This window comes from Nicotiana tabacum, chromosome 20 (assembly GCF_000715075.1).
Source record: "Nicotiana tabacum cultivar K326 chromosome 20, ASM71507v2, whole genome shotgun sequence".
Lineage (NCBI taxonomy): Eukaryota > Viridiplantae > Streptophyta > Magnoliopsida > Solanales > Solanaceae > Nicotiana > Nicotiana tabacum.
The window spans coordinates 165,420,602-165,446,985 of NC_134099.1; the positions used below are offsets into that span (position 1 = coordinate 165,420,602).

Consider the following 26,384-nt stretch of genomic DNA (forward strand, 5'->3'; position numbering starts at 1 on the left):
CTAAGAGAAAGAAATAACACACGGTAAAATCGAACGCAACTATTATAAAAAAAATATTGCACTATATGGTTAAATGCTTGTACCTATTGGTAGGTATTAGAATTATTGTCAATAGTATTAATTTTCTCTCTCATCCCTTTTTTTTTTCTCTCTCTATAAAATCAAATGTTAATACACATTATATATCACTAATCACCTTACTACATACATACAAACAAAGATAAAGAAAAGAAAGGAAAAGAGAAGAATTACTCTCAATATTTTCCCCTGAGGAAATTTTGCATTTTTTCCTCTCTTTCTCTCTCTACAACACCCACATCTCTCTCTTTCTCTCTCTAAAAAAAAAGCTATCAAAATTCATCAAAAAAACCACGCCGGTAAATCCGATTCACCTTCTTCTTCATCGTTTCGATTTTAATCGATTGTGTTAACCTTAACCTTAGGCGCAAATTAGAATAACATCCCTTTAACACATTCAAAAAAATTCCACTAAAACGTCGCCGTAACACCTTCAACCTTTTTTCCGCCGCCGGCGGGCTCTCGTTCACCGGTAACGTAAGTTTCCGGTGAGAGTCCGATTACTGTACTTTTTTTAAAAACGACTCCGTCTATATTTGCGTTTTTATTGCTTTATATGCTGAGTTTTGAGTTTTTAAATCAATCTATGCTATAAGCGTATGTGTTCTGTATAGTATTGTTTTGGTTAATGGATTGGAGCGGAATTAGGGTTTTGTGGGTCGTAGATTTAGTTTTTTGGGCTTGTTTTAGGGCTAGTAAAATGGATAGGGGAGGTTTTTGTATCGATTTGTTTTGGGCTTCACTTAGTAGTAACCGATCCATTGTTTTTAGTGTTAAACACTGTGTTTTATGTTTTCATTGACTTTTACGACGTTATGGATCATTTTTTTGTTGATTTAAGCAATTGAGTATTTGAATTTGAATTTGAATTTGAATTTGAATTCACAGCGCTCTTACTTCCTCTCAAAATGAATATTGTTTATTTCACTATATCGTCTAGTGATTTTAATTCCCTTTCGTTGAGAAATGCGACAGTAATACAATTTACTTTTCCTGCTTCAGAGGTTTTTTGGAGGGAAGAGAACTGGCAGTAATACATCTTCAAAAGAGTTACCTTTTCGGGAAAATAAGAGCAAACTGAAATTTTAATGTGAAGAAAGGGTATGGCTTTTTATAGGAATTATTCGAATGAAACAGTTACATTGGATGAGAAAAGCCCGGGGGAACAGAGTATGCAGGGTATACATCAGGATGTAGGAAACGAGGAAGTGGAAGGTAGTTTGAGTGAAAATGATGATAATGGTCAGTTACAAGATGAAGTTGGTGTAGAAGTGGAAGCGACGGTAGGGGATCAGGTGCCGCCTGAAAGAAGAGTTAATTTGGCTGGGAAATGGGGTTCTGGGTTTTGGAAGGATTGTCAACCGATTGGCCCCTCGGGTAGGTCAGCTTCTGGAGAGGAATCAAAGAGTGGATCAGAATATAAGAACGAGGAAGAATCAGATGAGGTATCTGATGGTAGGGAAGATCAGCTAGAGTCGGAAGATGAAGGAAGGCAGAAAGAAATGGGGAAGAGTCGAAGTGTCCCTGCGGATGAGATGTTATCTGATGAATATTATGAACAAGACGGCGATGATCAGAGTGACTCGTTACATTACAGAGCTGCTAATCCTTCAAGCGGGTATAGTTCAAAGCCGCAGTCAAGGTCTATTGCCGCCAACAAGTATGCAAGTCGGAAGTCAAAAGCTTCAAAAGATCAGTACGGCGGCGAGTATGCTGATTATGACGATGATGATAGTGAAGATGGTACATTCTATTATTTTGAGCATCTGTATCGTCTCCTAACATATTCGGTCTTACATGTGCGTTGAGTGAATGATGAATTTTCTAGATAGAACGTGATGGGAATAGCGTGGTTTGCAATTCTTTCATCTTCCATAATGAATTGTTAATGTGATTGGGGAATAAGGGGGAGAATTAGAATAAAACTAATTAATTACCCATTTAGTAGATCGGCTCTTTCAACCTCTTCTCGTTTCTTGCTAGTGTGTGGTCAAGAAGTTGTTATTGGAATACAATTGTGTGCTTCACAGTTGACTTTCACCATTACCTTTTTGTTAATTGTTTTCCTACTATTTGCAGAAGATGATCCCGATGATCCTGACTATGGTAGCACAGGTCGTGGAAGGGGCATTAAGGTGTGTTCTTATGCATAGTGTTGTTCATAATTCGTATGCTATTACTGATGTGATGTGGTGAATGTTGTGATTTTTCTATAGTAGTTGCCGGCATTTGACATACCTTTTAGCATGTCCACTTTTTGAATATTTTGCAGTAGGAACATTTTGGTTCTTATCATTCATGTAGTGTTTGTTGCCTATTATCTGATTTTTTTTGTGCTGAAATGGACCTATTATCCGAATTATAATATTTGAAAATTCTTGTACGTAATCATGTGTATAATGTATCTGATATATTGATGGGGTGAAATTGTTAGTATAATTCCATTGAGTATTATGATCTAAATTAGGGTTCTGTACGCTTTGTATTGCATGAAAATGGAGATGGAGGTACTGAAGATTTGAGATGTTTTCAGATGAAATTTATTGATATGCAGCAAAATTTTGTAGCAATAAGGACCTTGTCAGTTGCTATGGCAACAAGTGTAGTTGCAGTGATAGTACTGGTCATTTACAGTATATGTAAGGACCAAGTAGTAATATTACAATATATGTGAGGACTAAGTAGTATCATATGGGATGATTAATTAGGAGAGTTGGAGGAAATCATGTTAAAATAGCACACTTGATTCTGATGGTTGTTTTCCATGCTGTAACTCCCTAGTTTGGTCTTCATATGAAACTGCAGAAGTTAAGATTTATCATCCTGTTGAATCTGATGTTAAGAGAAATTAGAGCCTTTTGCGGTGATGTTAACTTGAGATTTGGGACTCGATAAAATGAAAATGCAACGGCAGTAATCTATTTATTTCACCTAGATATGCTAAGGCAAGCTTGTATCTTGTGATAGGGTGAGCTTGTATGTTAGGTCTTTTTTCCTCGAAAAGAGCCGAAAACAGTATCTTATGCTTTATCTAGTACTTGTCCAATAATCATTTATGTTTGTATGACCTTAACCGTACCTGAGAGTAGTAAAATCAGAATCATTATAAGTTTTCTACTACTCCCTCTGTTTCAAAAAAATTGGCACTATTTCCTTATTAGTCTCCAAAAAGATTGGCACCTTTCAATATTTTCTTAATAAGAAGCATTTATTTTCCAACCGAGAGGTTGTGAGTTCGAGTCTCCCCAAGAGCAAGGTGGGAAGTTCTTGGAGGGAAGGATGTTGGGGTATATTTGGAAACAGTCTCTCTACCCTAGGGTAGGGGTAAGGTCTGCGTACACACTACCCTCCCCAGACCCCACTAAGTGGGATTATACTTTGTTGTTGTTGTTGTTGTTGTTGTTGTTGTTGTTGTAGGAAGCATTTATAGCCACAACAATGTTATGGCAGGTTCCAGACTACAAATTCAAAATCTTTACAGCCACAAAAATGCTATGGCTTATTTAAGACCACATATCTTAAAAGTCTTCCCTTCTTTATCAAAGTTTGTGCCATTTCAAACTAAGACAATCTTTTTGACACGGAGGGAGTTGTTTTTGAAAACGGTTGTGTCCAGGGCAATCTAGCATACTTTGACTATTGCACGTGGTACCTGCTACCTCCCACCAGCACCATACTGGCAACTCTGCCCTCCTAGGCTTCCGCAGATGGAAAGAAATGTGGTCTCCCATAGTTTTTACCCACCTCATTGACTAGTAGTCCACATCCTTGAGTGCTAAATTTTCTACTTGTTATTACTTTCATCTAACTTGATTATTGAATCCTGCAATCTAATTAGTTTTTTTTAGCGTTGTTGGTTAGTATCATTTGAGAAGTCAAGATAGTGAGTTGACTGTGCTATATTGGGAAGATCTGGAAGGATAGTAAATCCCTGTATTTGTTCTTGGAAAAGTTGCGAAAATGGTAAAGAGGACTTTCTTCCCATTCTTTGCATAAGTAGGAGTAATATGTAAGTTGTAACAATAATATCACGTATGTGGGCTGTATTAAACACCACCCTTTACTTCTAATAACATTTTTGAAGAATGGTGATGTGAGTTGTGTGTTCTTTTGTGGAGATTTTCTTGCTTATTTGATGCTTCATGCAGCCTTTCATTCATATTGACTATCTCACATTTATACATTGCTCCTTATTCTTGTCCCTTTTAACTAGTTTTTTTTTTGGGTTACAAAACCAACTTTTTTCATATCTAGCAGTGTTCTTTAGAGTGCGAAGCGACAAAAAGTGAGAAGGTCCTGAATTGGTTAAAGCGTGAAGCAAAGCGCTCGCACATCTCGCACATTTAAAAAAAACAAAATAAACCCAAGAGCAAATGAAGAAAAATAAATAAATAAATTCAATTAAGTCAACAAACTGAAAAAACGAAATAGAATAATCTAAAAATTCAATTTAATTTAAAAAGTGAACAAAACAGTAGAGCACATGAAAAAAAACAGAGAGAAGAAAACAAATAAATAAACTAATAAAAAGAAAGAATAAGTAAAAGTTAATTTAAATCAACAAAGTATAACAAAAAGACAAACAAATTAATAAAATAAAAGCTGAAGAAGCGAAAGAATAAGATAAGAAGAAAAGAAAAAAATCGCAGCAGCAGCGATATCACAGAGTGAGAAACGAAGAAGAGACAAATGGAAGGAGAAGAAGAAGAGAGAAGAAGAAAAAGAAAGAAGCCATACCTGGAGCTTGACGAAGAAGAGCAATAGAAATGTCCCAGCCGTAGTCATAACTCGCAGAAGAAAGTCGCACCAAGGTTGAGAAATATTTCGATAGTGGTCGGTTATTTCTTTTTTAAAAAACTAAACAGTCCACCTTTTAAAATAAAAATAAGAAGTGCACGCCTCCCTCGCTTCAGTTGCTGCACATGATTCACTGTGGAGAAAGTGCTTGCTTCATTAAGCCGCTTCGCCTCGGTCATCTGAAGCGAACTACCCATCGCTTCGCTTCCCTTCTCGCTTTAAGCGATGAAGCGCTCGCATTCCCCAATGTGATATAGAGGGAACTATTAGCAACTAATTAACTGTGCTTCATCATGATCTATTAGGACCCTAGCTGTGTTCAATTTGTAACTAATAAGGTTCAGGCACAAATTAGACCTATGCAACACATACACACAAATTGGAAGGGGGTGGAAGTTGAATTAAGAAGGAAAAAAAAACAGATAGGAGAAAGTAGATCTATGTTGTTCCTCTATGTAACCTAAATTGTTCTGTTCTTTAAATCCACAGTTTGTTAATAAAACAGTAGATGGCTGGACTAGCTCCGTGTATACACTCTACACACTGTATGCGGTCATTAAAAGAAAAAGTGCTATTTCTGAAGTGACACCTTGGATGATATTTTAAGGAAAGTCTTTAGCATTTGGGTCTCCTTGGGTTGTAATAATAGTTTTTTTGGTTGGTAAACGAAATCAAGTATTTGAAATACCGTGCTAGCCACTTCAATCAATTTTGTACTTGCTGAAACAGTTTACCTTGTAGTCAAGTCTGTTTAAGCAAACTCTGGACCAAGCTATTGAAAAGCTTTAAGTTCTTTAGATTCTTTTTGGTAAGTGTTAATTTATTAAACAAAAGTACCTTAAGGATGTGCTGGAAGTTACAACACTTCGGTTCTTTAATTCTTTGATAAAGTAATAATTTCATTAAAGAAAGGGCATAAATGTGCCGTATACAAGAAATATACCAGAAAATAGAAAACCTTAAAACTTTCGGTTCTTTATGTGTGGTGGAATGAACTGTATATTGGTATTGTTGTCCTCTTAGCAACTGATTAAAAAGAATGTTATTGTTCTCTAAGCTCAGCTAGTGCAGAAATGTTTCTCACTTTTCATTTGTTCAGTTTCTTGTCGCCTTGCTGTAAGTTCGGAGTCAAGTGACATAGTGATTTTGTTTCCACGTTTTCTTTTTTTTTTTTGGAATTTTTTGTCTCATGCTTATATATATATTATTGGACTCGTCAAATGACCTGGTAATTTGCTTTTACCCCTGCAGGAAAAGGATGAAGACTGGGAGGGCGGAGAGTCTGATGAGTTAAACAGTGATGATGATGATGTGGGCATCTCTGATGAAGATGAAGAATATTTCAGAAAACCTCAGGGCAAGCAAAAGAATAGGGGCGGGCATAGTGTAAAATCTACCAGAGAAATTAGGTCTCTTGCTACATCTGCTCGACGAAAAAGGGGTAGAACATCATTTGAAGAGGAAGAATCATCAGAACATGATTCTGAAAATGAGAGTGATGAGGATTTTGGAAGTAAACCTAGAAGAGTTGCAAATCTCCGCCCGAAAAATGGTGGTAGATCTACTGCGGCAAGTGTATCTGGGAGGAATAATGAACTCCGAACTTCGAGTCGTCGATCGATTCGGAAAGTATCATACGCTGAGAGTGACGAAAGTGAAGAAATTGATGAGAGCAAGAAAAAGAAGAGCCAAAAGGTGTTGTCATGAGTCCCATCCATACTATGTTTTTCTGTGTATCTGCTCTTTGGACTTCTTCTGCTGAATGTCTTTAGCTTGAATCTTATCTTTTCTCACTTTTTACGGAAATTTCTTTATGTGCGATCTACGTCAATGATCGTTTCCACATGATAATGCATGTGCCATTTGCCCTTTATACAAAAGGCATGTGCCTGGTGAAATTGCTTCTTTACCTTTTCATCAAAAGAAAAAAAGTACTTTCTTGATGGTTGCAAATTTGCATTTCAGTATTTAGATTTTGTTAGCTCCTGACCATAGCCTAGCATATTTGTACTGGAGCTAACTGTACCGTTTTGTAATCGCTTATGTATCTGTCAGCATCTTCTTGATGCCTTTAATGAAATGAAACTTCTTACTTCATCAAGAAAAAGTGCCTGGTTCATAGTGGTTGAGAGAGTCCTCTTCATGCCACTAGGTCAAGAGTTCGAGGCTGGTACGCTGCCAACCCAAAAAAAAGTGCCTGGTGAAATTGCTAGTGCTTTGTGTATTTGGCTTTTAATATGTTTGCTTATTATATTACATCAGCAAGTGTTTTCATGGCCTTTTTGTCTTTTCTAGCCCTGAGTGATATGTTTAACTAAATTATTTCCTGCAACAGGAAGAAATTGAAGAGGAAGATGGTGACTCAATTGAGAAAGTCCTGTGGCATCAGCCAAAGGGCATGGCTGAAGAAGCTAGAAGGAATAACAAATCAGCTGATCCTATGTTGTTAAGTCATTTGTATGACTCTGAACCAGATTGGAATGAGATGGAGTTCTTAATAAAATGGAAAGGCCAATCTCATTTGCATTGTCAATGGAAGTCGTTTGTTGAGCTACAACATGTAAGCTTTTCTAGATCTGCAATTGACTTATGTTGCTGCATTTCTTATGATTGGCTAAATATTCTGTTTCGATAGCATTATATTAAAGTGATTAATTTCAGTTTTATCTTGATTTTTTTCATGCTCGTGCAGCTTAGTGGGTTTAAGAAGGTATTGAATTACACCAAAAGGGTCATGGAGGATGTGAAGTATCGGAAGACTGTATCCCGTGAGGAGGTGAGTGAGAATTTTATACACTATTTCTCAGAATCTTTGAGATAAATTGATTAAATTCTTTGTATTGTATAAAGGACTTGACCAGCATGGGCTTTTTTAGTTTCTCAAGTGTCTGTGGTTGTTTAGTGGAAATGCTTTTAACCCAAGTTTTGTCATAAGGGAATGGAGTTATATGAAGATTCGACTTGTGAATGATTTTTGCATTGTTCTCGGCTTTTCAACTAATATGAAATGAGAAGCTGACTTGTTAGACCATTCGAAATTTCTGGTATATGAGAAAGAGGAATCACTGATTTACTCATGGAGCCATACGTTTTGGTTCTCTTTTAATTTTATTTCTGGGTTTTTTTTTTTTTTGGGGGGGGGGGGGGTTTAAAGAAGCCACATATTTTCCTCTTAAAATGAAGCAACTCAAAGCACCTGTGGGACTTTGGGAAAATTGAAAATTATTTGGGTCCACAGTAATACTAGAATCTTAGCTGCTGGACTCTCTCTCTCTCTCTCTCACACACACACACACATTTATTTTTTGCCATGGGAATACAGAATTTAAATAACATCATATATCTTTACATATTTTTGGCAAACCCAAAGTGGAATTTGAGTATTCACTTGAAAGGAATATCTTCTATTACTCTGCTTCAATAGTGGAGATTTATTTCATCCTTGGCATAAGTAGTGATTAGTACGAGCGGACCAAATTTCAGATGGGCTGGAAAAGTTACGTTTCCATAACTGTTGATGGAGCTCCTTGTAGTTTAACTGTATAGGTGTTTTCTTTAAACACCCCCATCCCCCAAAGTTTGGCTTGCTTCAAAGAGATTTAACTGGATTGGAGATTTATTTCATCCTTGGCATAAGTAGTGATTAGTACGAGCGGACCAAATTTCAGATGGGCTGGAAAAGTTACGTTTCCATAACTGTTGATGGAGCTCCTTGTAGTTTAACTGTATAGGTGTTTTCTTTAAACACCCCCATCCCCCAAAGTTTGGCTTGCTTCAAACAGATTTAACTGGATCCGAAAATATTTGATTCTAATGGAAGTAATTACATTCGTCCATCAACTGCGGGAGGATACTGAGAGAAACAACTGCTGCTTTATTGCTGTTGATATTTTATAGTTAGCTGCAGGATTTGTTTTACTTATTTACAACATCCTCTCTTATGGCCCATTTTCCCGTTGTCCATTAGATCGAGGTAAATGATGTGAGCAAGGAAATGGACTTGGATATCATCAAACAGAACAGCCAGGTTTGTTGTTTCTAGAGACCTCTATCGCCTCAATGCACAGTTCACACAGCTCTTAATGTTCATTTTGGTCAATTCATCCTTAGGTTGAGAGAGTTATCGCAGACAGAATCAGCAAAGATGGTTATGGTAACGTGGTGCCGGAGTATTTAGTTAAATGGAAAGGGCTATCTTATGCCGAAGCAACTTGGTAAGCAGATTTTTGTGCACTTGTGTCATTCTATTTGTTTTTTTGACCTGCCAGTTGATTTGTTCATGAGTAATGTTTCTTGAGGTCCACCTGGAGAAGAATGGTTTATTAACTGTGTGTACTTCTTTCCTTTCTCACCTCTCCCTGCCTTGGATTGTTTGTTATTTGTTTTATCTGCAGAACATATTTTGTTTTAGTTTTAGCTGTATAAACTGCAAGTGCTTAGTGGGTCTCCTTCATGTTATCTCAGGGAGAAGGATGTTGATATTGCTTTTGCTCAAGATGCCATCGATGAGTACAAGGTAGCAATTCGGTAGCATATGCTTTATGGTTATTTCATATCACTCTTTCATCAGTCTCCTGTTTTGCAGTATTACTGAATAGTTCCTTCATTTCCTCAAGTAATGCTGTAATGTGTTGATATGATTAATGTATATCATCTTATATAGTTTACTGTTAGCGTATAGTATGAAACCAATGATTGAACAAATTTGGATACCTATTGTTTCTGGAGAAGTGTTTGAGAAACTTTAGCATGCAGTATTTGCTGCTTTAAATTATCTGATGACTGAAATCAGCATGTCACCAATTTTATTTATGGAGAAGATCACATAGGAAAGTTTGGTCTCCCAATAACAGGTAAGGTACTTTTATATTCTGATAAGTGACCAGTTAGATTGTCTTTGTTAGAGGGTCAAGTGAATGGGCTGTTGAACTGTTGTCTCCTTATAGAGTCTTGGGAAATCCTTACCTCGTGAGCTAACTTTTGGGTTGAGTTGGACCGTTCATTTCTTTTCATGATATACGAGACACACCCATTTTTCTACTTGTGTTTTCCATTGTTGGACCCCCCATGTTTTCCACATTTTGGAGTGGTGGTGGGTGTATGTGTTAGAGCATTCCACATAGGTTGAAGCTGTAGTTTCTTTTTGAGTTTTTGGTCTTGGACATTTCTCACCTCTTGATCTAGCTTTTAGGATTGGGTTAGGCCAAGTTCCCCTTTCTTATCATGGTATTTTGAGTCAAACCCATCCTTTTTCTTGGTTTATTCAATATTGTGTCCCCATGTCATACTGTCCAGCTCCAGATGTCTAGTCCAGGCCGTACGGGGGGGGGGGGTGTTAGAGTGTGCCACATCAGTTGAGGAAAGGACTGTTGTCTCCTTATGGCTTTGGACAATTCTTACCTCATGAGGTCTATTTTCTTCACCAAAGATAAGGTCAAGAAGGTTGATTTGCTAAATTACAGTTTAATATTGGCATCCTGAGAACTGATATCGGGATCTTGTTTCTTTAAATTGTGATCGAAATTGGGGTGTAGGAATAGAAGTCTTCTGTAAGGTAGTGAGTAATGTACTTCTTTTCTGTTTGCATCCTATCCCTGATAGTATGTTACTTTCCAAACTTTTGTTCTTCCACCACATTTTCTTATAATTAACTAAAAGCTGCCGGTCATATTCATTTTTTCCTTTTCTAGATAAGTCAATTTAGTGCCTTCATGTCATATCTGCCTTTTAATGGTTATTTATTTTCATGGTTTCTTTGTTATCTTTTATATGTATTTGATCTAGTTTGTTTTGGTCATGGTGAGAGTACTTCCTTCTCCAATGTTTTAAATTCAATATTTTTAACCGTTATACAAACTGCAGGCTCGTGAGGCTGCCGCTATGGTACAAGGGAAATCAGTGGATTTCCAGCGGAAAAAGAGCAGAGGTATTACTTCTTTTCTTTTTTCATCTGTCTAACCTAGTCTTAGTCTGTCATTAACGTCAACCGTATCCAAATTCAACTTGTTATTTCATACTTCTATATCTCTTTCTCTGTTGTCTCAAGTCTCAGATAAATTCTTAAAGGCAAAATTGGAACAAACCTCTCCTACCTCATCTGTGTTCTTTACAATATAGTTCATTGTGTTCCTTGTTACCTGTTGAATGTCGATGTCATTGTCAATTTAAAACCGATACCTTATTAGGAAGTTTAAGGAAGCTTGAAGAGCAGCCTGAATGGTTAAAGGGTGGGAAACTTCGAGATTATCAGCTTGAAGGCTTGAATTTTCTGGTTAACAGGTAATGAAGTTGGCTCCGTGTTTGGTTATATATGTATGCAATATGTTTCCTCCCCACTAGTTTTGGCCTCCTGATATGTCTTTTTCACAGCACAGTTGGAGGAATGATACTAATGTTATATTAGCTGATGAAATGGGTCTGGGTAAAACTGTTCAGTCAGTTTCAATGCTCGGTTTTCTACAGGTGCTGGCTTCTCTATGTTTTATGCTCTACAAAATATTGCTACTTCTTCTTTGGTAAACATGGTCGTTATATTGTCCCTGCAGAATGCTCAGCAAATTCATGGACCATTTCTGGTTGTTGTCCCATTATCAACTCTCTCCAATTGGGCAAAGGAGTTTAGGAAATGGCTGCCTGATGTGAATGTGATTGTCTATGTTGGAGCACGTGCAAGTCGTGAGGTAAGTCTGGGTTATACAGCAATCACGATGTATTTTGTTTTATTAGGTAATTATCTCATTACATAGTTGTTAACTTTAATGGCTCTATGGAAATGATATCTGTATTCTTTTTCCAGGAAAGTTATTTGATGATATTCAAGCACATTTTATGTGTGATTTTACTACTACTCTCTGTTCATCCTTAGTTTACATGTCTATACGTCCTTATTTTTGTTGGGTGTGATGTATGCCTCCTTCTACAGAAGGATATGGATTCTTTTTTCGATGTAATTTGTATTTTATTTAGATGATGGAACAAGTCCTGACATAAGAGCTAAATGCTAAAGGTTGATGATCTTATACAAGCTCGACTCTCTACCAAGTGCATGCAGTAACAAACATCTTGTCTGTGCTCCTTGAATTATCTCTTAGGTTGGTGGTTGAGTATTTTTGCATAAACACCTTTTTTATATGGTAATGTAAAATTCATTAGAAGTCCGTACCAAGAAGGTACAGGAAAAGTACAATAAAGCAGGGGAATGGCAGGTTACTACGGATTACAGGACCCATAAATTGTTTACTGTCTATCATATGAAACTTACACCACAAGTATAAGTTCCGTAGACATATAGGCCTAACAAAAGAAGTGTGATCTATCTTCCCCTCAAAACATCTTTTCTTTCTTTCCAGCCAAACCATCCACAGAATGCAAAGATGAGCACTCTTCCATAGCACGTTCCTTCTTTTATCTACCCTCTGACCCTGCCAACTCTGTAGTAAACTCCTAACGTCTCTTGGCATGGCCCAAATTACTACAAAGAGGTGAAAAATAAACAAAGACCAAATAACCCTCAGGGGTTGGCCTGGTGGCAATTGACTTGAGCCTTGGGGTTTGCTCCCTTTCAAGGACTCAAGTTCGAAACCCACGGGGTGCAAACAATTTCTGAGGGCCATCGGACTGGGTAAAAACCTGAATTAACCGTGGTGCACTTGCGGGAAACTCCTTGCCGAGGGCCTGTGCACCCCCGGGATTAGCCGGGGCTCTTAGAGACTCGGACACCCGGTGCAAAATCAAAAAAAATAAAATAAACAAAGACCAGATGAGCCAGACTTGGTGACTATGGAGAAATAACTGACAATTTCATTCCTTAGAGCCTTCACCAAAAAAACATCTACTGCAAAGGGGTAATGCTCTTCTTTGAAGTTTGTCCTGCATCAAACAAGCATTCCTAGCTGCAACTCACCCGAAACAGGACACTTTACAAGGAGCATGTGATTTCCAAATAATTTTCCATGGCCAATCAGCATCCTGGCAACCAGCTTGTTTCTGCAATAGCTTGTAGCAGCTTGAATAACCTTAATTAACTGTGAGATTGCTCCGTGTTTCTCTCCAAAAGCTATTGTCAGATATCTTGACATTCCTCATTTATGATAACTGACTTAATGTGCGCTTGATTTGTTCTCATTTTTTTATATGCTGCAATGTGGGAGAATCTTCCATTTTATATGGTTTTCTTGCACCGTGCTTCTTATACTTCATTACTTCTTAGTTTAGTTGAATAGATGTTATGTTCTGCTGTTGCTCATCAAAATTATATTATTTGATTTGCCTGTGATCTCTGCAGGTCTGTCAACAATATGAATTCTACAATGATAAGAAAGCTGGCAGGACTATCAAATTTGATGCGCTGCTTACCACTTATGAGGTACTATTGAAGGACAAGGCAGTGCTTTCAAAGATAAGGTGGAATTACCTAATGGTTGATGAAGCACATAGGTTAAAGAATAGTGAGGCTTCTCTTTATACAACGCTGTTGGTATGATAACTTCTCCTGCTGAGTTTCTTTCAAGTAGGTATCTGTTACTTGCATATCTGTGCACTCAAATATTTGCTCTCTTTGCTTTTTGGATTTACTTTGTATCTTTAGGAGTTTAGCACAAAAAACAAGCTGCTCATCACTGGTACTCCATTGCAGAACAGTGTTGAAGAACTATGGTAGGAGCTTTTTCTTTTTATGTTGTATTTCTATATTTGATTTTACTTTGAGGTTTTATTGATTAATTCATTGTGTGGAATATAATGTTGTTTGTGAGCAGTATCTTCTTGTTAATCTGGTTGGGATGGTAATAGAATAGTCTTAAGTATATAACAAGTTTTTCAGTACAATTATAAATGTTACGGAGGTGGCGAGAGAGGTGCTAGGGATATCGAAGGGTCACTTTGGCAGGCACCAAGGCGACTGGTGGTGGAATGACGTAGTCCAAGGCAAAGTGGAGGCGAAGAAGGAAGCGTATATAAAGTTGGTAGGGAGCACAAGCAAGGAGGAGAGGAGAGCGAATAGAGAGAGGTACAAGGTAGCACGAAAGGAGGCTAAGAATATAGCGTTTGGCCGACTGTACGAGGAATTGGGGGAAAAAGGCGGGGATAAGAAGTTGTTCCGGCTGGCTAAAGCGAGGGAGAGAAGGCTCGGGATCTGGATCAAGTGAGGTGCATCAAAGACGAGGACGGTAGAGTCTTGATGGGGGAGTACAGAGATGGCAGACATACTTTTAGGGTCTTCTAAATGAGGAAGGGGACCGAGATATAGTGCTAGGGGATATGGGGCATTCGGAGAGTCTCCGAGACTTTGGGTATTGTAGGCGTATTAAGTTGGAGGAGGTCGTGGGGGCTATGCGTAAAATGAGTAGGGGCAGAGCGACCGGGCCAGATGAAATTCCAATTGAGTTCTGGAAGTGTGTGGGTAGAGCAGGCTTGGAGTGGCTGACTAGGTTGTTTAATGTTATTTTCAGGACAAAGAGGATGCCGGATGAGTGGGGGTGGAGTACAATGGTTCCGTTGTACAAGAACAAAGATATTCAGTGTTGTAAGAACTATAGGGGTATCAAGTTGCTAAGTCATACCATGAAAGTTTGGGAGAGAGTGGTGGAGGCGAGGGTGAGGAAGACAATGTCTATATCTCACAACTAGTTCGGGTTCATGCCGGGTCGCTCGACTACGGAAGCTATCCACCTTATTAGGAGATTGGTGGAATAGTACAGGGATCGGAAGAAAGATCTGCACATGGTGTTTATTGACTTGGAGAAAGCGTATGACAAGGTTCCTAGGGAGGTGCTATGGAGATGTCTGGAGGTAAAAGGTGTGCCGGTAGCTTCTTTTAGAGCGATCAAGGACGTGTATGATGGAGCTAAGACTAGGGTAAGGACTGTGGGAGGCAACTCGGAGCATTTCCCGATTGTTATGGGGTTACACCAAGGATCTGCGCTTAACCCGTTCTTATTTGCCTTAGTAATGGATGCACTAACACACCATATCCAAGGGGAAGTGCCATGGTGTATGTTATTCGCTGATGACAGTCTTGATTGATGAGACGCGGGACGGTGTTAACGAGAGGTTGGAGGTTTGGAGACTGACTCTCGAGTCTAAGGGTTTCAAATTGAGCAGGACTAAGACAGAGTATCTGGAGTGCAAGTTCAGCGCCGAGTCGAGGGAAGTAGGCATGGACGTGAGGCTTGGATCATAGGTCATCCCCAAGAGAGGTAGTTTCAAGTACTTTGGGTTGGTTATTCAAGGGGATGGAGAGATCGACGAGGACGTCACTCACCGCATAAGAGTGGGGTGGACGAAATGGAGGCTAGCATCTGGAGTCTTATGTGACAAGAAAGTGCCACCGATACTCAAAGGTAAGTTTTATAGGGCGGTGGTTAGACCGGCCATGTTATATGGGGCATAGTGTTAGCCGGTTAAGAACTCTCATATCTAGAAGATGAAGGTAGCTAAGATAAGGATGTTGAGGTAGATGTGCGGACACACTAGGATAGATAAGATTAAGAATGAAGATATTCGGGAGAAGGTGCGCGTGACCCCTGTGGATGAGACAATATGCGAGAAGCGAGGCTCAGATTGTTTGGGCACGTGCGGAGGAGAAGCCTGGATGCTCTGATGAGGAGCTGTGAGCGGTTGGCTTTGGTGGGTATGAGAAGAGGTAGAGGACGGCCTAAGAAGTATTGGGGAGAGGTGATCAGGCAGGACATGACACGATTGCAGATTTCCTAGGACATGGCCCTTGATAGGAAGGTCTGGAGGTCGAGCATTAGGGTTGTATGCTAGGGTGAGAGTCGAGCTTCTCCTTCTCCATTCCGGGGGTGAAGCGAGTTTGAGTAGGTTGGTCTTAGACGGCTTGTGGTTAATGTAGAGTCCACACTACCTTTACTGTTTTCCATAGATCTGGACCTTAGTTGCTGGTTATTGTTATTGCATGTCATCTATTTTATGGTTTTTAGGATGTTGTCACTATTTCTATGGTTATGTTGACGATACTGATGAATTGTCTTTTCTTGTTTTATTTCCATCTTTCTGAGCCCGAGGGTCTATCGGGAACAGCCTCTCTACCCTATCGGGGTAGGGGTAAGGTCTGCGTACCCACTACCCTCCCCAGACCCCACTTAGTGGGACTTTACTGGGTCGTTGTTGTTGTTTTATAAATGTTTGTAATCTCTGAGTTTTCTTGCGACTCTGATTTTTAGAAGTTCTTTATCCAGCAAGAGTTTATTTGTCCTGAATCACATAGGATAACGTTTCGTTACGTGTATCTTACTAGTATCCAGTACTGCTGTTTTTAATGGTTATTATTATTTGATTGGGTTGGGATAAGCAGAACCAGAACAGCAAGAGGCTGAGAGAATGTGCCTAGCTGAATGCTCTTGAGAAGACCAGGTTGAAATTCGAGTCTGTATTACCTACATTGTTTCAGCAACTGCTACTCTAGTATCCATCGATCCATCAAAACTTAGATACTCTTCCTTGAACTGATCATTACTTGCAGTCTACCACCTAATGGCATTAGCATTTAGACACAGTTCTTCATCTTTTTTTGATAACCGAGAAATTCCCGAGGGCCAGTGGCATACCTTTCGAAACTCGGTGGATAATGGGCCCGGCCCTTTACCCTTCTCCACTTAAATACCGGGCTTTTGTCTGGTATTTAGACACAGTTCTCCACTTGCTGCGCTCTTACCACAATTCATCTTTTAAGCATAGTATAACACTGAAGTCAGGGCATCAACTCAAAACTGCCCTTTCCCCGCAATAAAAAAGAGGAGAGAATGTCAGAAGTGTCAAGTAGCCTCTTAAGACTGCTTATGGTATTGCCTCTATGCAATGGATGTGATAGGCATTAGAGATGGAATGCTGAGAATGTTCAATTGTTTCAGCTTCAAGTATCTCCAAAGTTATTATTTCACATTCTTTAGCACCTTGTTGTCTCACTTGCCGCATGGTGTACTTGTGTGTTCCTTTTATAAATTAAGATGTTCTTTTAAGCATTTAAAGGACAAAACTTTTATATTTGCTCTTTCTTTTTTGAATAAATATTTTTGTTGATGACTACTCAAAATAAACATTCTTTTCTATGTTGGTTGGTGGAAGCCCAATCTTGCATTTCTCTGTCAAAGAAGTCCTTTTTACTTTTACCCTTTCTGTAAAAGAAATAGTCATCCCTCCTTTTTCCAAAAAACAGAAGGAAAAGAAAATCCATACAAGCACTTTATTGGCTTGTTTTAGAATTGAATATTGAGGTGGTATTCTCCTTCTGTCAACAGTAGCTAATCAATCTACCTTTTTTTTTCTGCTTATTCTGTAACCTCCAACCTGTCTCTTTCTGTTTCTTTTGGTGTAGAACTGCGTTCAATCTTCTTCTACTTTGTTGGCTTGCTTAAAATTTGAATACTGAATTGTACTCTCCTTCTATCAGGAGTAACCTCCAAATAGTCTCTTTCTGTTTCTTTTGGTGTAGAAATGCATTCAATTCTTTTCTAGTTTATCTTTCTCACCTGTACCATCTACAATGTCTTATTCCTGCCTGTTCGTTTTGTCTCTGCATATTGGTTAAGAGAGAATATCTATTTTTTACCCCCCAAAAAAGAAATAAATGAATGAAACATCTGTCATTTTGTGAATCTTTTGTGAGGTTATATATGCTTTAAGTTGGTTAATGTTTCTATTTGTTCATGACCTTGGCAGGGCCTTACTCCACTTCCTTGATCCTGATAAGTTCAAGAGCAAGGATGATTTTGTTCAGAATTATAAGAATCTTAGTTCGTTTAATGAAATGGAGGTATCTTTAGAAATTTTATTATCCTAGTTGTCTTTTCTCTGTTGATGCAATTTTGATAGTCTGGTGACCTTTGCATTGGCGTACAACTTTTAAGGGGATATTATGTTGTGTTGTAGCTTGCAAATCTTCACAAGGAATTGAGGCCTCACATTCTCAGGAGGATCATAAAAGATGTGGAGAAGTCACTTCCTCCTAAGATTGAACGAATTCTTAGGGTTGAGATGTCACCGCTTCAGAAACAGTAATGCCTAATGGCTTAACTTATATTTAATTTAAATTGTTATTGTGCCTAGTTTTCTTCATTCATTCATTTTCAATGTGCTATATTTGGTAGGTATTACAAATGGATCTTGGAACGGAATTTTCATGATTTGAATAAAGGTGTCCGCGGGAATCAGGTTGTTAAAGGAGTCTCATGAATCTTCTATTCATATGGAATGGTCATTTTCCTTGCTGTATTATCTTAATTCTTTTCTTATATTTTTCTTCAAAGTTTTGTAACTACTTACCTTGTCTGGGATCGTTTAAATTGATCATCATGAGTTTACCTGCACAATTTGTAGATAAACAACTGAAACCTTTGATTTCTTGGGTAGTGGTTGATGTGGTCCAAACACCAGAACTTTTTCTTTTATGATTTCTCCATAAACATGAGTTTTCATGACCAAGTATGGCAGAAATAGGAAGAGAAGTTACATGATCTTCCAGTGAGTTCTACTTATACGTTCGATAATATCTTCTGTGACCTATGCATAATGCATACTGAAGTAGTTGTCTACATTGCAGATTATTTTCTTGATATGCAACATAAAGAACTACGTATTATTTTGCTTATGTTGGTCTTGTGAATTTTCTAGGTTTCACTTTTAAATATTGTGGTGGAGTTGAAGAAATGTTGCAATCACCCATTTTTATTTGAAAGTGCGGACCATGGGTATGGCGGGGATGCATTTGGCAGCACAAAATTGGAAAGAATTATACTCAGCAGTGGTAAGCTTGTTATACTCGACAAGCTGCTGGACAGATTGCATGAGACGAAGCACCGAGTGTTGATATTTTCTCAGGTTGGTAACTACTTTTCACTATGGGTTTCCTTTAAATCTAGAGAGAGCATTTATCTTATTACTCTCAGGGAGAAGCATAATGTAGCCGTAGGAACTGTTGTAGATGGCATGTTCAAGGCTTACCCTAAGTCATGGTGATGTTCACCTGTGCTTTTAACTAGCTGAGTAAGTTCTGTCAATCATCTTCTGATTGCAGATGGTTAGGATGCTGGATATACTGGCAGAATATTTGTCTATCAAAGGGTTCCAATATCAGCGGCTTGATGGTAGTACTAAGGCTGAGTTACGTCATCAGGCTATGGACCACTTTAATGCACCTGGTAGTGAAGACTTCTGTTTTCTTCTCTCGACACGAGCTGGTGGATTGGGTATAAATCTTGCAACAGCAGACACAGTCATCATTTTTGATTCCGATTGGAATCCCCAAAATGACTTGCAGGTTCGGACAAACTTGTTATCTGTGTGTGTGTTGAATAAAGGTTTACCATGAGCCAAAACAAAATATGGATTTTGTGAAAAAATTGCCTTGTCTAACATGCTCTTTTATGCTATATCATCTTTGTTTCTCCTAATAGGCAATGAGTAGAGCTCATAGGATAGGGCAGCAAGAAGTTGTCAACATCTACAGATTTGTTACAAGTAAAAGTGTGGAGGAAGATATTCTGGAACGGGCTAAGAAGAAGATGGTATGACAAGATATGGGTGCTTTTGAATGTTTGAAATGCCCTATTTTTTGATGTTACATAATATGTTGTTGAGAGATCAAGTGTGTCTCGTTAAGTCTAAACCTTTTCATTTTATATTTATTGGTGGTATGATGATTTTATTGGTCATGTTTTACTTGCAGGTTCTTGACCATCTGGTGATTCAGAAACTGAATGCTGAGGGTAAATTAGAGAAGAAAGAAACCAAGAAAGGAAGTCTCTTTGATAAGGTGAGGATATCAGTGGTAGAGTCACAAATATCTGATGACTTAATGTTAAGTTTTGTTAGTTATGATATAGACGGAACTCAAATAATATGGTGAAGATAAAATTAGATTAGCAAGTTGACTGTTAGAACATATTTGACCTTTTAGATAGTTTATATATTGCTGTTTGCCTGATGTGTTTGTAGAATGAGCTCTCTGCAATCTTGAGGTTTGGGGCTGAGGAACTATTTAAGGAAGACAAGAATGATGAAGATAGCAAGAAGAGGCTTCTTAGTATGGATATTGATGAAATTCTTGAACGGGCTGAAAAGGTTGAAGAGAAAGCAGCTGAGGCAGAGGAAGGAAATGAGTTACTGAGTGCTTTCAAGGCAAGTAAAGATTTGCCTTCTGGCAGACATTTTTGCTGTTCCTTTTTTCTGATTCTTCTGTTTGGATTTCTCCTACTTATGTGCCACATCTTTTCTTTTGCTTTTCCTTTCTCTCTTTTTCTTGTTCTTTCATCCTGCTAAGTTTTGTTTATTTCTCTTAGATTGGAGGTCAGGCTTGCTTGAGACTTCACCTTTTTTTCCTTCTTTGTTCCCTGTATAACCTGTGTTTGTCCTACAATTTCTGTATGCAGGTTGCCAATTTCTGTGGTGCTGAAGATGATGCATCTTTTTGGAGTCGGTGGATAAAGCCAGATGCTGTTGGACAAGCTGAAGTATATAATTCTACTTTCATAGCGCTGTGTGCATTTCTGTAGTGGTTCTTATACTGATATTTTTTTTTTATTTTGTGATATTTTCTTTAAATAGGAGTCTTTGGCTCCTCGAGCTGCTCGAAATATAAAGAGTTATGCAGAAGCTAGCCCTCTGGTAGAAACTAATAAAAGAAAGAAGGGTGTTGATGCTCAGGAAAGGTTCCCAAAACGTCGCAAGGGAGATTCTAGCTGCACGCTTCCGGCAATCGATGGTGCTACCGCTCAAGTGAGAGGATGGTCTTACGGGAACTTGCCAAAGAGAGACGCCACTCGTTTTTCCCGTGCGGTAGGGTTTATTAATTATGTGCTTATGTTTATTTTGTCTCTGTTCTACCTGTAAAATGTATTTGTTGGAGTAGATAGTTCCTCTGTTCCTTAAGTTGTGCGGTTAAGTTTCTTTTCTTTCCGTCTGTATGTGCTTTCTTTGTGGTAACATCTCGTCTTGATCAATTATTTGATTGTGTAGATATCAGAACCATTAATCTGTTATTTTCATTAATTTAGGTCAAGAAGTTTGGGAATGATAGCCAAATTGGCTTAATATCAGCAGAGGTTGGTGGGGCAGTTGAAGCGGCGCCAACCGATGCTCAAGTTGAGCTTTTTGACTCATTAATTGATGGTTGCAGAGAAGCAGTTAAAGGTGAAGTTGTTGACCCAAAGGTCTGTATATTGGTTCATAACGTACTTTTGAGAATTGAGCAATGACGCTCTTGAGCTGACATTTCGTATGCTTTCTCCTTCAGGGGCCACTTTTAGATTTTTTTGGTGTTCCTGTGAAGGCTGATGAACTACTGGGCCGTGTCGAGGAACTTCAACTCCTAGCAAAGCGTATTTGTCGGTATGAGGATCCCGTCTCACAGTTCCGTGCTTTATCTTATCTAAAACCTGCAACTTGGTCTAAAGGTTGCGGCTGGAACCAGAGTAAGTTGAAGCCTTTTTTGTTGTTCATCTCTTGTTCGTTCCGTTTTCATTCCCCTTTCTATCTTGGAATATTCTCATGGTCGCCTTAACTCCTTTATTTGGTAGAGGATGATGCCAGGCTGCTTTTGGGAATTCATTATCACGGATTTGGCAATTGGGAAAAGATACGGTTAGATGAAAAACTGGGCCTCATGAAGAAGATTGCTCCAGTGGAACTTCAACATCATGAGACTTTCTTGCCAAGAGCTCCGCAGTTGAAGGAGAGAGCTTCTCAACTTCTGCAAATGGTATAGAAAACTCACTATTGAGTCCCTATATTCAAGAAAATTGCTTGTTACTTCCATCTTTTCATTATTATGCATCATTCTTCTTTCTCCTTTTTGGTGTTGTGCTCGCTGACGAGAGCATTTTATACTTTGCTACTGAGACGGATCAGACAAATAATATTTCTTGCTTCTGAGAAGAAGCAATTTATCTAGTCAAAAAAGACGTTGAGATGCCAGAAAATACATGAAAATAAATGATCAAATCACAAAATCTTGGTCTTTAGAACTGAGAATGTACTACATTTTTAGAAGGCTTGTGTAAGTGCTACATGGAATCGCTGATGCATGAGTTAGCAGACTTTTATGGGTCTAAGGGGGGCTAATACATTTATCTGCTAATCGTAGTATCTTGAAATTTTCTTGTGTGCTTTTACTGGAAGTACTAATGACATGTGGAGTTTTGCTGTGTCAATGAATATTTGGAAACAAATTCACAGTGTCCAAAATATTATTGGAGGAATTCAACCTGGATTAGAGTGTCTTATTTGGACTGTTAAATTTACTATGCTTCTAGGAGTAAAAAAGCGAAATCATTTGATCAAATTTACAAGGGATCCCTCCCTTCACCGTATCTCATGGGTTAAGCAGTGTAATATATAATCAGTAATAACTTCAGTAAAAGTACTACTTTGTGTCAGCTTTTATTAATCAGTAAAGTGTTTTATTGATGTGAACCAGCAAAGGTAGAGAAAGTACATCCAAAAAGTTACATTACCGAGAACGGAAAGAACTAAAAATCTGTCGTGGCAGAAGACACTCTAAACATAAACCATGTCCATGTTATACCAAAAAGTAAGCAAAAGAAGACATTTGTGCTTAAGATTAATAATAGAGGAAAAGATGGGTGGATCTGCATGGTGCATTTTCATTGTGTAGTTAGGACTAAAGGGGAGGCGCTTTCCAAGTCCTCCACATTAGCTTCATTGGTCCATTCAAAGTTTAACTGTTTGGTTTACATACATTCCTTACCTCCTAAGTTGTACCCTTTTTTTTGGTATAACCGAGAAATCCCTGAGGTCAGTGGTGCATAGTTCGAAAATCAGTGGATAATGGGCTGACCACTGCCCTTCTTCACTTAATACCAAGCTTTTGTTTCAGCAGAGTTTGAATCCGTGATGTGTGCCCAATCACTCGTTGTGCTCTTACCACTAGATTAAAGCCCCCTTGGTTCAGCTCCTCCAACTGTACTAAACAGCACAAAGGCAAGGATGAATTCTTCCCCTGGGTACCAAAAAAAGATGACCTGCCCCCTTTACCCTTCCCCTTCTCTTGCCCTTAAATAAGATATAGCTATGCGTATCGGTATGTTCTGGTCTCGTCGTGTGCGGAGTCTGACATAAATTAGTGAACTCATCCACGTGTGTGGACCTTCTTCTGCTTTATATCAGTCATGGCATGATTTCTATCTTTACAATGGTGAACTGTATCAATATCTTGGACTTATTCAACTGTAAGGTCATCATTTGCTTCCTACTGACTTGATATGTGCTTCCCCAGCAAGTGCAATGATGCATAGAGTTGCCTCTTCTTGAAATTCCTTGTGTTTATGGTTGTACTTTTCTTCTTCTTAGTTTGTAGATGTTCGTCCAGCTGTAGGATGTGGAGGTTCACTTATCTTTTTGTCTTTGTTCTCTACTGATTCTAAGAAATTTAGCTTTGCAGTTACTTGTATAACTTACTCACTTTAGTCTTGCCACCAGGAAGTTGCAGCTGTTGGTGGGAAGAGCATTAATTCAAAAGTGGGCCGAAAAGCTTCCAACAAGCAGAAGGAAAGCCTTCCCAGCATCACAGCACCTCTTGGAAAGGGTAAACATGGTAAACTAAGCTCAGCCGGATTAAATGTTAAAGCAGGTAAAGTTAGAGCTTCAAAAGCCCAGAAGGTTGAACCTTTGGTTAAAGAGGAAGGGGAAATGTCAGACAATGATGAAGTTTATGAGCAGTTTAAAGAGGTGAAATGGATGGAATGGTGCCAAGATGTGATGGCAGATGAGGAAAAGACGCTTAAGCGTCTTCAAAGATTGCAGACTACTAGTGCTGATCTCCCGAAGGACAAGGTTAATTTAATTACATCAGTTCTCTCTCTCTCTGTTTCTCTCTCCTTCAATGGGTCTGAATTTCTCTCTCGCTCTCTCGCTTTCAATGAGTCTGAATTTCTCTTTCACACCAGGTGTTAGCCAAAATACGGAACTACTTGCAACTTCTTGGTCGCAGGATTGATCAAATAGTTATCGAATATGAGAAGGAACCGTATAAGCAAGAAAGTAAGCCTCTTGTTTTTTAATTATTTGGCACAAGCTAATAGTTTATAACTTCCTGCCCCTTGTTGAGATCTCTCTACCTGACATGGAGTGTGGGTGCTTGGGTGTTCCTTTTCTCTTAGTTATGAAACAGTATACAATTGTGCAAATGAGGCTATACTTTCTCTCTTAATTTCTCTCCTCCTAAACACATTCAGTTAACAGGCTCATTTAAAATCTTTGCTACAGGGATGACAGTGCGTTTATGGAATTATGTATCAACATTCTCAAATTTGTCTGGCGAGAAACTCCGTCAGATTTATTCTAAACTTAAACAGGAGCAACACGTAGAAGCAAGGGTAGGACCTTCACAATTTAATGGTTCTGCACCCGGGCATCCAACGCCAGGGTTTATACCCCGAGGTTTAGATGTGGCAAAATTTGAAGCATGGAAACGAAGGAAAAGAGCTGAAGCTGTCATTCCCAAGTTCAGCCCCAACAGCAAAGACCTTTGACTAATGGGACACGCCTATCTGAACCGAACTCATCTTCAGGGATTCTTGGCGCAGCTCCTTCAGATAGCAAACAGTTGGGTAATGGTAGGCCTTACAGAACACATCAGTCTGGCCTTCCCCAAAGACCAGGTTTCTCGTCCGGTCCCAGATAGTTCTACTGGACGTAAACTGCCATGGTACCCCTGCAGGGAAAGCCATTCAATTTTGTCTCAGTGGCTTTAGCTGCCTCAGTCTACTTCTTTATCTGGAATTACTTTGGCCCATGGGGAATACAATTTTTTTGCTGATTCCTTGGCCACACATCTGCTATTTCTGAAGCAACTGGAAGCCAGAGGACTGCATCATTTAGAAGCCAGGAGTGAACTCGGATGCCCTTTCCCAGATCAAGGAGATGAAGATTTGAATATATTAAAATTTCTAGGGCACACATTTCTTCCCATTATAGATAAAATCCCAGTCTTTTTCGTTTTTGACGTATATAGTGGATAGTGAAAGAGCATTTCCCCTAGATCATCTGTGACAGCATGTCACAGTCTGTATGTATTATGCTTTTCGCAAAGTGTACATTATCAAATTTTGCTTATTCAATAACTCAACATTATTCTTTACACCAGTGACTCCACTTGACTCGTTCCTTTTTCTATGTCCACTTGTTTTCTGCATTTAGAGATTATTTTTGTCTTGCATTACTGTAAGGTACAACTCACTTAAGATATAGTCGCCCGCAGAGCTCACATTCAAATTCTTTACTGTGTCGAGGGTCTTTGTTTAACTCCTGATTTTGTTACTGATTCAGGTAATATTAACATTGGTGTACTTTCCACTACTTTGCTATCGATTCTTTTCTTAGTATGGACTCAGCAAGATTGGTTTTCAGTAGTTGTAGTGCTGATGAAGTCACGAGCAACTGTCATCAACGATAATCAGGTACTTAGATGCCATCGTTATTATTTCTGTAAGTGTTCAAATATCATTCGATGTATTTACATTTTATAGCTTTATGAAAAGGTACACTTTTTCAGTTTGTTAGGGATGGTCTTGAAAGTAAGGTGACACAGCTAGTCTTGAGAGTTGTGGCAAATGTGTTGGCTTCTTGCACTAGTTCTCTCTTCTCGTGGTAGTAATGGTTTCTATATTCCTTTGGAGAACAAATTGTGAGAATGTTTGTCATTTACTGGAAATACAATATTACATCTTCCTCGAAGGGCTTGCATTTGGCAAAATGCCAGTAGTACTTAGGGTATCATGCATGTGTTTTGAATTCATGTGATGTTAATGTTGTTACATGATGTAGGATTAGAAATGATCACATCTAACAAATGGTGCAAGTAGCACACATAGATGATGAAGTGAGATCGCTTTTGCTTCAGATGGTTTAGTTTTGGTGGTGCACACTGGTGTTATGATGAGCGGATGTGCTAAAATTAGAGGAAGCATACCTAAAATCGCATAGAGAAAAGTTGGGGACAAAATACCTATGATCTCTCATCATTGATGTTGTGATGTTGAATGTGCTAAAATAAGAGGAAGCCGACCTAAAATTGCATAGAGAGATCCAAGAAAAGGCAGCCATTGAGACAATGGATGGAAAAGGAAAAGAACATGACATATTTTGATTGTTCATTCGTTGCTATTTGCATTCTGCACAAGGGGTTTATGAATGCAACACTGCAAATGATATAGATTCAGCCTCATCTTTTCATGGATCTCCATTAAGGATTCATTACATTGTGTCGGGATGTCCTCCATTATGGATTCATTACATTGTGTTGGGAAGTCCTATAATTTTTAACGCTTATTATTATTACTGTGTATGTATACATGTATATAGTGCACGCAAAGAGAGTAAGCATTGTGGAATTGGATGCCCTTGGTTTATTGCTTCACGTCCATGTTTTCTGATTTCAGTCTGTTGAGTAACCTCTATCTTCTAAAGCGCTTGCTTTTACAAAAACTTGGAAGTTAGTTGTGTGTAAAGGTTGGAAACTGATGCTGGTTTTTTTG

At 38.6% G+C, this 26,384-nt stretch overlaps 1 protein-coding gene across 1 annotated transcript; it reads left to right on the forward strand.

The window, feature by feature from the left end:
- The first annotated feature begins 208 nt into the window (after positions 1 to 208).
- Positions 209 to 24,988, forward strand: LOC107761494 (protein CHROMATIN REMODELING 5-like). Its single transcript, XM_016579710.2, is given in 32 exon segments — positions 209 to 377; positions 1,081 to 1,821; positions 2,158 to 2,213; positions 6,127 to 6,570; positions 7,211 to 7,435; positions 7,568 to 7,651; positions 8,843 to 8,902; positions 8,986 to 9,089; positions 9,340 to 9,391; positions 10,738 to 10,801; positions 11,061 to 11,154; positions 11,250 to 11,337; positions 11,421 to 11,555; positions 13,160 to 13,351; positions 13,463 to 13,530; positions 17,554 to 17,647; positions 17,764 to 17,888; positions 17,982 to 18,045; positions 18,505 to 18,711; positions 18,908 to 19,150; positions 19,287 to 19,397; positions 19,559 to 19,645; positions 19,828 to 20,010; positions 20,262 to 20,342; positions 20,437 to 20,667; positions 20,886 to 21,041; positions 21,125 to 21,302; positions 21,408 to 21,589; positions 23,329 to 23,682; positions 23,796 to 23,889; positions 24,115 to 24,339; positions 24,342 to 24,988. Coding segments are annotated over 31 exon segments (5,112 nt in total). The 5' UTR covers positions 209 to 377; positions 1,081 to 1,181; the 3' UTR covers positions 24,533 to 24,988.
- The last annotated feature ends 1,396 nt before the right edge of the window (positions 24,989 to 26,384 follow it).